This window comes from Sebastes fasciatus, chromosome 8 (genome assembly GCF_043250625.1).
Source record: "Sebastes fasciatus isolate fSebFas1 chromosome 8, fSebFas1.pri, whole genome shotgun sequence".
NCBI lineage: Eukaryota > Metazoa > Chordata > Actinopteri > Perciformes > Sebastidae > Sebastes > Sebastes fasciatus.
In genome coordinates, this window is record NC_133802.1 from 3019747 (window position 1) to 3031859 (window position 12113).

The 12113-nt window shown below is 40.4% G+C and overlaps 1 protein-coding gene across 2 annotated transcripts in view; it reads right to left on the reverse strand.

Annotated features, from left to right (window-relative positions):
• Positions 1 to 12113, reverse strand: part of ptpn11b (protein tyrosine phosphatase non-receptor type 11b) — a 63676-nt gene that overhangs the window by 33664 nt on the left and 17899 nt on the right. For both annotated transcript variants that reach the window (XM_074642841.1, XM_074642843.1), the window contains exon 2: positions 9092 to 9214. In XM_074642841.1, the coding sequence (XP_074498942.1) occupies positions 9092 to 9214 (123 nt within the window). The remainder of the gene's footprint in view (positions 1 to 9091; positions 9215 to 12113) is intronic.

The window sequence follows — 12113 nt, forward strand, 5'->3', positions numbered from 1 at the left end:
CGGTACAGAGGTATAAGGCTGTTCTTATCAACTAGGGCTGACATGAATGCTTTGAAGCAACTCCATTGGTGCGGTTGGGGTTAAGTGCCTTGCCTCTGTGGTGGAAGTATGGGAGGGACGAGTGCTGCTTTTCACTTTCCCCACCCAGATTTATCCTGCCAGTCCGGGGGATTGAACCGGCGACCTTCTGGTCTCAAGCTCGCTGCTCTAACCTTTAGGCCACACTGCTGAATATTTTTCACCGAAGCTTTGAAAATCAAAAAAAGGTATTTGGTACAGCACTCCTATCAACCAATCGCAGGTTGATCACAGTGAATCAAAATAAAGGAATCGCAATTCGCCATGATAGTAAACTAAAACCCACAAACAGCTGCACTGGAAGAGAAAAAAATAACTAATTCAGCACACACAAGTTAACAGCTGCTTTATGTATCATTCTTACACACTGTCACACAAACAGTCCTTGATGCCACAATCGTATTCCTCCGCGCCATGGCAAATTATGAAGAGTAAACTAGGATACAGAGCCTCTTGTGGTTATCATAGTGTTTGTTTAAATCCTACCAATGTGCATTAATTCATGCATTCATAAATCCTTTACAGCATCACAAAGCGTGTTTTGGGTCTTTTGAAAGTTGTTTTTCTGGTCCGATTTAAGCACAGTTCTGCTAAGAAACTGCAAACCCTTTTTATTGTTTAATTTAATTAAAACAAAACAGATTTTCCCTTCATTTAGATGCCAATTAATCCCATCTCTGACACATAATTCAACCATCAAAGACCTTCAGAAATCTAATTCATGTAGGAGATTTACTGGCTGAGGACGCAAGCAAAACAATTATGACAAAGTTCTTGCACACCATAAAGCCTTACTGACAGGTGTGTGGGATCAAAAACTCCTGACTTTGAAAAACAAACAAAGAATCCCTCACACTGTCTATCACTTTCGTTCTCACTTTATCGACAATGTTTGGATCCTCAGACCTTTCACAGTTGAGGATGTAGCATCAAATTGTTGTAATGTACATCTATGAGAAGTACAAGGTTGTTCCTCCGTACTGACTGGACTTCTGTATTTTCAAATCATTATGTATGTTCCCAGCAACATCCTGTATGAGTATTTTAGCTGCAAAAGAATGTCTGGAATAACTTTTAACTCAATTAGTTGGATTCAATGATAACAACAAGGTATCGGTTAATCTCAGCTATACTGCTTGGGTACATATGGTAATCACATTAAATCAGGATGTGTCCAAAAAAATTTTTTATGCAAGTGCAAAAAATAGAAAGTTGTATCTAGTGAAGCCCGTCTGTTAAACAGTGTTGGCCGCGGTCAGAGGACGCGGGGGAGACCGTAGCTTTGGTCTCCAGGATCGGAGTCTCTGCTGTACTCTGCCTCTCTGCTTGCCTTCACTCACACTCCGCGCTCTTTCGCTCCACTCTCACGTGCATGCGCGCACACTCCACACTGCAGAAGAGTTAGTTTAGCTCTGAGAATATCTAGTGAATGTACAGTGGACGTTTGTGCAGAAATAACTGCTGCAGCTCCTCCAGACCAACAGAGGTTTCCCGTGTCTTGTGAAGTGACGGGGCTCCGCAGAGAGAAACGTTATCGTCTCCGAACAAACCTCCGGTGTCTCCCCTGTTCCCTCCGGCCGCGGTCGGGAGGCTGAGGCAGGAAAAGCCAACACTAGGATCAGTATTGATTCATGGAGAGACCTTCGTCTGGTCAGCTAACATTACTGCCAAGCAAATGAAATATAGAGTGATATTGTGGTTTTAGCTGACGTGTGTCGCCTCACTGTTTTGAGCGACGCTCCTTCATGTCTATGTAGAGCGAGCACAAGTGTGAGCAACAGGACGCTGACTTTAGTTGACTTAACGGCCACAGTGTGTCGCTGTTAACAAGACATTTCTGATTCTTACAAACAGTCCCTTTAAGTATACAAATCAAACTGTAATTAAGACTAGCTTTCAGCAAAAAACCTGAAGAAATCAGAGTATACATACAGGATGTCCTAAGAATATGCAGTGGAATTCAAGTCAGTTTTTGCTATGTATTTATTATTTGATGATACAATGGTGTATGGAAAACAAATGCAGTAGATACAAGCAAGATAAATTCGTACTTGAGTATCCTAACTGGTTAATAGGGCTGACTGAGCAGAACGTACACAATGTCACATAGTCTCTATATGAACACAGTATTGTCGTTCTGTTGCAGCTTAACAGATCACATTTGTGTGCAGGATTACGTGCTAAAAAACTTCGCCACATTCTAGCCAGAACATTGAAGCCAGCAAAATAGTGACTTTTAGTAATCAACATTTTTTGGATCTGTATGACTAAACTAACTATTACACACACACACACACAGACAATTGGGAACTGCACATTCTTATGCACGTACACACGGCCAGAATATATAAATTATTGCTTGCATTGCCCTGAAGCTATTCCACGCAATATCTTTCACTCAATACAGCATGAAACCACTGAGAAATCCCTTTTACCATATCCAGTCCACTTGATTGAGGGTGAGAAAGTTTTTGCCTGTATTTCAATTCCCCTACTACGCTGTTTTTTTTTGTTTTTTTTACGTAAATCCTAAAGGAGGCATTTTCAAATCTGATATAAAATGTCAGATGTTATGTCAGGTAAGTGTGTTCTGTGTCTCAAGAGCTTGCCCTGAAAAACCAGGCATACATCCAAAGCATCATTCCTCTATTTCCTCAGCTCATTTATGAAGGTTGGCCAATTAGAGTCAAGAGGTGTCTGCAAATTCAGACAAGCAGCAAATCTTTTAATCATTCAGAGGATGGATGGCTTTCCGAGGTATCTTGACAGTAAGGGGGTTTCTGAGCAGTTTCTAAGAACAGAAGTGCTCGCCATCCAATGTCAAAAGTTTTTGATACCAAATCACAGCATGGCCTTTTTCTATGGTGTTTTCTTCAAGGTCTTGGTGTCTTAATGTGGTATTTGGAGGGGTTTTTGATAATTTTTATTAGGGATTCACCGATACCACTTTTTTCAGACCGAGTACAAGTACTTACATTTGGGTACTCGCCAATACCGAGTACCGATACGAGTACTTCTCTGTGCCAAAAGACCCTCGTTAACAGCCAGCTGGAGGGTATGAGCGACACACGGTTGGCTGGGGAGTCGGCCGCACCGTCGGCCTGTCTCGCCCGCACATTCTGGGAGTAGGAGCGTGAGGACCCGAAAGATAGTGTCAAGAAGTTAATGTCGCGCTGCTATAAAGTGTTATTGGTGCCGTTGTATCGGAGCCGTTTTGTGAGTACGAGTAGATGAGCACAGTATCGGACCCGATACCCGATACTTGTATCGGTATCGGTGCATCCCTATTTTATCAATTTTTGCGTGGTCAAAAATGTTGCGCCAAATCTGTTTATTAAATGATATCAACCCAAACATTGCTGCAACAACTTATGAGACATAATGGGAATGGCCTTCATATACTTATATCAATACCACTGTTGACCTTTTATCTATTCTTCAAACGGTATTATCAAAAAAGCTATGTGACAGTTGGATGTCACATAGAACACACAAGCTCTAAACATTGGCTCTGCTCCAAATCCCCTACGTTACTCTTGGCTCTAGAGAGGGCCATTCACGTTTTTGCGTCAGCCACCGTAGCTCTCCAACACGCTTGGCATACGAGAGAGGCTTCAGTTGGTTCCAATCTCAACCTCACCGCTAGATACCGCCAGATCCTAGATAGATAGATAGATAGATAGTAACTTTATTGATCCCGAGGGAAATTCAAGGGAAATTCCACTGTTCCTTTAAAGACAAGTTATGTAAGTAACAACTACAGTCAATATTTCAAGAGGGAATAAACTGAGAAAGAGTTTCCGTATTTATATATGATAATAGAGATATTTGTTGTAGCTTGTATGCTAAAAGTGGCTAGCATGCTTAATACTAGCTACTGTAACAGTTAGCAGTGTTGATAAGTACAGCTGAAATGGATATGTTTATTCGGTAGTTCAACCGTTCAGGTGTTGTGTATTGTTTATGGTACATGCAAAAACGCTGACATAAACATTTGCACGTTATATAGCCATGGTTGTTGTGTCTTTGTCCTCGTTGACCTGCAGATCAAACGCCACTTAGCTGAGGGGTGTTAAACCGGCCCGTGTCACCATGTGGGAGGTTAGATGTCAGAATGCAACATTCACATTCAACACAAGGAGTCTTTCACATCAGGGACCTGGGTCAAGATCCGAGTACACTTGATCCTAAAGTCTTGTTTGTTTGATTAGTGTGGGCGCTCCGTACCGTACTCGGGCACGTTTCGTCAATCCGAACTCGAGTCCACTTGAAAAGGTGGTCTCGAGTACAGTTCATGTGTACTCGGGTACGGTTCGCATCAGGTGTGAAAGCCACCTATACCAAAACAAGGAAGTAGACTGCTGGTTAACGTGAGGAACGTTACCAGTCAGCAAGTAGTTTTGAAAGGGCAGAATTTTTCCTCTGAAATCTGTATATGCACGGAGCATGCACCAATCTCATCCTCTGAACTGCACGGCCATGGGTGATGAAGCAGGAGGGCAGGCAAGAGGTTCCTTAAAATATGAAAAATAGTAGATATTGAGGTTGGGTTTGTTATTTTATTTAGCTAATTTAATGGTCAGCCTTCAAAGAATGAGATTTTCATATCAAACTCTATGAAATAAGGGGTTTATTTCAGCCAAACCAGAGTTGTTGATTGTTGGAAAGACTAACCAAGACAGTTTTGGAGAGTTTTACTTTGTTTCTTTCAAGTTTGAATGAAGAGTTTTAACGATTCTCCGTCACTAGAACAATGATCTCAACATAAACAAATACATGTGGATGATGACACAAGTGTACTCGGGTATGGAACAACTTTACTAATGTGAAAGCTGAGTGATGGGGGAGTAAAGATGGGGGGCAATCGTACATGGGCACTGTACGAATCAATCGTACCTAATATGAAAACGCCCTAAGAAACAGTTGAAACATGTTAGAAATAAAGACTTGTAGAAAAATTTAAAGTTTAAATACAGTTAACATTCAGTCTGACATTCACAATAATGATGGTTAAATGTTTTTTTCTACTCGACTGTGTCAACTTATATAAATAGCCTGGCTGCAGTGGAAACATATCTAAGTAAACCCAGGCTGGCATTATATAATACAGAGGCTATAAGAAAAAATCCATTTGCTCTCTGTAGTAACTTGCCCTGAAAAATTCTCTCTTAAGATTGCCCTTAAAATTCCTCCTCGGGGTCTTTAGAGTGAATAAAGAGCATGACAAATGAGAAAACTTGACCAGAATTGCTCTCCTTACGGAGTTGGACTTGGATATAAATTATGGCCAAACTTTTTCGGCGTCAAACTTTCCTTTTTCTCCCTCTTTGAGCTTTATGAAACTCTGAATTGATTACATTTTCAAAACCCTCCAAAAGCTCTCATTAGCGTCTCAGCCTTCAGACGCTTTTCAGCAGCAGCTCTGTCCATCCCCTCCTTCTTCTGTTCACCTCGTGGATCCGGAGAAGAGGAGAGGTGGGGGAGATAAGAAGAGGAGAGGCAGAGAGAGGAAGATAAGACGGAGAGAGGGAGGGAACACAGACTCCCTCAGCGTCCATTATAATCTGAACATCCACAGTGACTATCAACGCTCATAATGGCCCTGGTAAGATGAAACCTGGCTAATGACTGGCTAATTAGCCTCTCCTCTGCTCTGATAAGACACTGCGTGTGCGTGCGTGCGTGCGTGCGTGCGTGCGTGCGTGCGTGCGTGCGTGCGTGCGTGCGTGCGAAATGGAGATTGAGTTAGGTAGCATTATGTGCTAGCTAAGAATAGCTTCTGTAGATACAGGATAATTAAGTAATTATCTTCTGTATATTCCAATATTTTCTACATTTTACGGACTTTATTTGGCACAGTACAACCAGTAAAAAGCCACAAAAGCATGTTAACATTTGATTCAAAATATTACAGAATCTTATGACCTATATTTTTAGAACACGGTTTTTACACTTTTCATTTTGCACTGATGGAGGTGTACTCGAGCTGTAAAACGTGTCGGTTTCTACAAACTAAAGTCACAAATAGTTGCGGGTTTAGGTGAGTTTTGCCCCAATAGTTGACTGAATTTCCTGAGAAACAGGATATTGTGGCAGGACATGCATGTATAATAAAGCATTCACTGCTATTCCATGTTGCCCCTCGGTCACTTTCAAGTTTCGAGGTTTCAGGGTTTTGTTTAAAAGGAGGGGCATAGAAACTATAAGTCTTTGGGCCCAAACAGTGGAGGATCTGAAAAGGCCTCTTGACTTAAGAGAGCCACCTTCCTTTTTTTCTTCTGTGTTTTTATACATCTATTTCTTTATTTCTCAATTTAAGTTTATTTTATTTATTCATGCATATCCCTCCGTCCTGTTTCTGTGATATATTTTCAGTTCTTTGTTGACTGTTTGGGCTTTATAATCTGTTTCTTTACCGATTGTTGTAGACATCTTTCGGTGTTATAAAACTGGCTAAATTTATAAGGGTTGAAGCAACACCGCTTATATCAATATCACTTACATGAGTGGTTATCACTTTGTTCCTTTAGCAGATATGTATGTACGTGCTAGGGCTGTCCTGAATACCATTTTTTGGGTTTCAAAGCTTCCGTGAGTCATATTTGAAGGTATTCAAAGCTTTGCGGCGCACACACACACACACACACACACACACGCACGCACGCGCACGCGCACGCGCACACGAGCGATATCTGTCTGAGAATTACTAAAAATAATTAATGTTGAATATGAATAATGTTTTGGGATTATTCCTTATTTCATGGGCTATTTTGGGATTTATACTTTATTAATACATACTAACAGTATATATGTATTTTAAAAAGAGACGCATTCGAATACTGATTTAGAGGTCAATATCCATGACAGTCGAAGCTTCGAAGCTTCAAATTATTCGGGTCAGCCCTAGTATGTGCAATATGTTAGTATGTATTATAAGTCAGTATGCATATTTTTTATGTATATGTGTATATATATATATATATATATATATATATATATGTTTTTCTTTTGCATAAGATGTGAATGAGCTGTGTGTAGATGTTATGTATATACATACATACGTATGTATGTCTAGATGTATGTTTATGCACGTATATTCATCTGCATCCATTATAGGGACTTTGAGTGACTTAATATATCTGCTTTTTGTCGTCTGTCATATTATTGTTAAATCTTACTGACCAGTCCTTTATATATAGTGTAATGTTTGATTACCTTTATTCAGCGCTGTATTGCTGATGGTATGTCTACATCTCTTCGGTTCAAATAATAACATTTTGATAAAATAAAAAGGCAGTTTTTGAAAAAAATAACCTGATGTTTTTCTCCTATACTTTTTGCAAATTATAACCACAACAATAGCTATAAAATGTTCCCTGTAAATGGATGTAATTTCGTAATCTAACATTCAGTTCCAAATCTAAATTGTACTAATTACAAAAAAGGTACAAATCACAATGGGGGTAAAAAACAAAAGAAAAAAAAAGAGCTGAAACCTGAAAAATGTTTAAGCGAGCCTATTTTGCTGAACAGCAGCCAGCAAAAGTGACAATAATAGGATATGGGTAAATGCTACAGTAGCACAGAATAGTCCTAAAGTTGGTAAACTGACTCAGTGCTGTCATTTTAACACCAATATCTATCTTGCTAACTTTAGCTGACATTAGCCACCATGAGCTACTGGTCATACCAGACCAAGTCAGGCTGTATCGGCCAAACCCCTGAGTGTACTGAACCGAGCACCAGTACATTTTATTTCTTATGAATTCAACTTTTCATTTGTAAAGAGGAAAATTGTGTTGCGATTGAGTTATTTCTTACATAGGCTTTCTTTAATATGAAGTCGGCTTTCCTCCTCCTTCCTCTTATTTCAATGTGACCAACTTTCTCTAGCAGGTGGTGAGGTTCTGCACACTGGCTACTTGACCTGTGTGTGTGTGTGTGTGTGTGTGTGTGTGTGTGTGTGCGTCTGTCAAGATCACAAACTGTGGCTACAACTCACCCCACCGACCTTCCTGTGGTGTGTGTGATTTACGACACTCTGCACCGCACACACACATGCAGACAAACCACAGGCAGTGAAGGTCAAAGCCTTAACAGGTCCCTCACTCTTTAAGATTATTTAAAAGCTAGCAGCTGCCTGCCTAACTTCACTGTTTCCTTTTCCTCTTTCTGTCTCTATTTCTTTCACACACACACACAGCCTCACCCTGCCCATGCCGCCATGCCAGCCACAGCTACAGTCTCACAGTAACAAATGCGTTTGGGCTTTCTTCCAGGCGCTTGGCCCGACTGATGTATCTCTTAAAAGCTTCCGTTGCCAAGGAAGAGCCACTCTTCAAACTGTCTCTTCTTCTATCTCAGTTGGTTTCCTGCTCTCTGTAATCACCACAGCATGTAGTGCCGAGTCCTCCTACTTACCAGAAATTTCACATTCTCTGCAACACACCAGGGCTCGCAGTTAAAGAGATGAAGAGAAATACGTTTTAGGGCAAGAATGACAGGTTTCACAGTGTATTACACTCGGCTGTGCTTGTCCGACTCACCTCAGCGCCACCCTGCTGCCCAAATCATCATTTTTCTGGCCAATTTTGTGTCATAATCGCACAGTACAAGTCTGTTATTCAACATGTCCCTAGAAACACTCACACAAAACAACTTCTGTTCAAACACCATCTATTTACCGGCAGACAAAATGTTACATCACTTGCTGAGAATTGTTTTTGGTCATCCAGGCATTCAGGCTTACTCAGTTGGACTCACTTTAAATCACAGTGGATATTTGGAACACTAGCAAAGGGCCTAAACTATAAATGCCACAATGATTATTTTCCAGAGAGATCCACTTGCCTCTAATCACCCGTCCAGCCCCTCAAAACGACAGCACCAGAGCTTTGTTTGTTCTCGGGGGTGAACTTTGAACCGGTGAGAATAGTAAGACTAATAAATAGTGAGGCCGAGGGTGAACAACAACAACTATATGAAAAGGAAGGGAGTGTAGGTGAGGCCTTACCTGACAGAGAGGGTAAAATCCCCCGGGTTGCTCTTGCTTGGCCGGGCCAGGAAACTGCCGTGGACGCCCCGGGTCAACAGGAGCTGCTCTGCCTCGATTCCGGTGATGTTGGGGTGGAACCACCTAAACAGCAGCGAAAGGCAAGGGACAAAAGAGTGGCCTGTTAAACACCAAAATCACGCATAAAAACTACGGCTGTCAATTGATTCAAATATTTAATCTCGATTAATCGCATGATTTTCCATAGTTAATCGCAATTAATCGCACATTTTAACAGAGACTTATCAAGTATTTCAGTGGGCAAATATGCTTGCTTTATGCAAATGTATGTATATATTTATTTGGGCTGTCAAAGTCAACACGATAACAATAATAATAATACATATAATGAAATAATACATACATTTGCATAAAGCAAGCGTATTTGCCCACTGCCATGAAAAAAAATGTGCGATTCATTTGTGATTAATCGTGATTGAATATTTTAATCGACTGACAGCCCTAATATTTATTATTGGAAATCAATTAACAACAAAAAACAATGACAGATATTGTCCAGAAACCCTCACAGGTACTGCATTTAGCATAACAAATATGCTCAAATCATAACATGGCAAACTGCAGCCCAACAGGCAACAACAGCTGTCAGTGTGTCAGTGTGCTGACTTGACTATGACTTGCCCCAAACTGCATGTGATTATCATAAAGTGGTAAATGGACTTGCATTTATACAGCGTTTTTCTAGTCTTCCGACCACTCAAAGCACTTTACACTACATTCACCCATTCACACACACACATATTCATACACTGATGGCAGAGGCTGCTAAGGTGACAACTTTTGCCCATCAGGATCTAATCTAAATACTCATTCACACACCGATGGCTATGCCTTTGGGAGCAATTTGGGGTTAAGCGTCTTGCTCAAGGACACATCGACATGTGACCCGGAGCAGCCGGGGATCGAACCATCCACCTCTACCCTCTGAGCCACAGAGGTAGTGGGCATGTCTGTAAAGGGGAGACTCGTGGGTACTCATAGAACCCATTTTCATTCACATATCTTGAGATCAGAGGTCAAGGGACCCCTTTGAAAACGGCCATGACAGTTTTTCCTCACCAAAATTTAGCGCAAGTTTGGAGCGTTAATTGACGAGCCCACTACAACCTAAAAAATCCCAAGTTGCGTTAAAGCGTTAAAGAAATTAGTGGCGTTAAAATAAATTAGCGTTATCTCTGACAGCCCTAATAAAAACATTTATTTGATCTTATGCCAGTTTTACAAATCTTGTACATATAAGTGTCAGACACAAGAATCCATTTCAGTCAGACAAGGCAGTTTTGCAGTCTAACTGACTACATGAGCCTGCAGTGTTTTAGCTTTAACCACTCAGCTCTACCTTTCAGAGTGCTATTTATGCACAGACCTGTAGGAGTGTTTTGACATATTTCATATGCAGCGGTCATGACGGATGAAATGTGTCATGTTTCATTTGTGCAGTCTAAAACTGGCTTTGTTTCAGTGCAGATGGAAACATTATATAAATTGATAACAGTTATTACAACATAAAATACTGTACACAATAAATATGACCAAATGTATTTGGACGGTGACACTTTCTATATTTTTTTGGCTTTGGACTCCAGTCCATTGAATTCAAAACGAAAATGTCCCTTCAAACTTTTGAAATGTTGCAAAAAAAGAAAGGTGAATTTGGCACGTTTCCATCAATCTAGTTTGGGGCGAATAACCTCAACTATTGGTTATAAGTTCCTACTATAGGCTTACATGGCTGTAATCCACCAGTAAACAGAGTAGAAGAAGTAGAGGTTGCGAGCCAGAAACAAAACATGTTGTCTTGGCTTTCTTACTATCTACAAGAAATACATGGAGAAAGATCTTCAGGAATTTGTTTCAGTTGGGATAGTTCTAATTGTTCTGGCAAAAAAACACCTCAAGCCAAATAAAAACGTTTTTTCACAATTGAGGAAGTTTTATCTAAGTTTGCCATCTCCATACAGCTTTTCTAATGTGATACTTGCGCATTCAAATAGGTGAATGGAAACACGAGTGCAGACTTTCAGGTTCAATTTGAGGTTGTTCACATTCATATTGATAACGGAGAACTGGCTTCAACCGCTGATAGCCGACGTTGCGGTGCAGCTAGCAGGCAACACAATCCACCACCTGGACCGAAGCAAAGACTCTGGTAAGAGCAAAGGGGGAGGACTCTGTATTTATGTGCATAACGGCTGGTGTACAAACAGCCGAATCACTGAGAGTCACTGTTCCCCTGATTTAGAGGCTCCGTCAGTGATGTGTCGACCCTTCTATCTGACGAGAGTCGACAGTAGTAATTATTACGGCTGTCTACATTCCACCTGTGGATCTGTGTCTAATAAGCTACCTGATTTACAATTCCAAATTCAGTTCCTTTAATGTTATGTAGCAAGAGTGCACTTTACTTGAGTGTTGTTGTTTGCCTTTTGAAACCAATGTTCATTTTAGGATGGGATTTATGCAAAAGTCTAAACCAAGTAAAAATTCTTGATGAATGTTCATACTTTGCAGAACTGCGCACTTGATTAAAATGTGTTTGGCCTTAATGATATTCTTTTTCCTTATGTTGTATTAGCTGTAGGGCTGTATTTTTTTTTTTTAAATGTGAAAATTAGTTTGGTTGTAATATTCAGTAACTTGCAAAATCGTCACTAAAACCAGCATGAAAAAAAAATGGTGATAAGAACGCGGATCGTGATCCTGCCTGACAAAAAATCATGACATGATCTTAGGTCACATCAGTTGCATGCTGGTGTCTGTTGTTTTTATTGGCACTTTAGAGTAAAATGAATGGAATAAGGCTTTAGCGTGAACTACTATATGTTGAATGGTAGTAGTCTAACTGACACACTAAGACACAAAAGTGAGCTGTAAGAATAAGACAACTTTCAGCAGATCTAGGGCTAAACTGGAAGCAATAGTAACTGCTGAAAGTTATATCCCATTATATTTATTCTCTTAT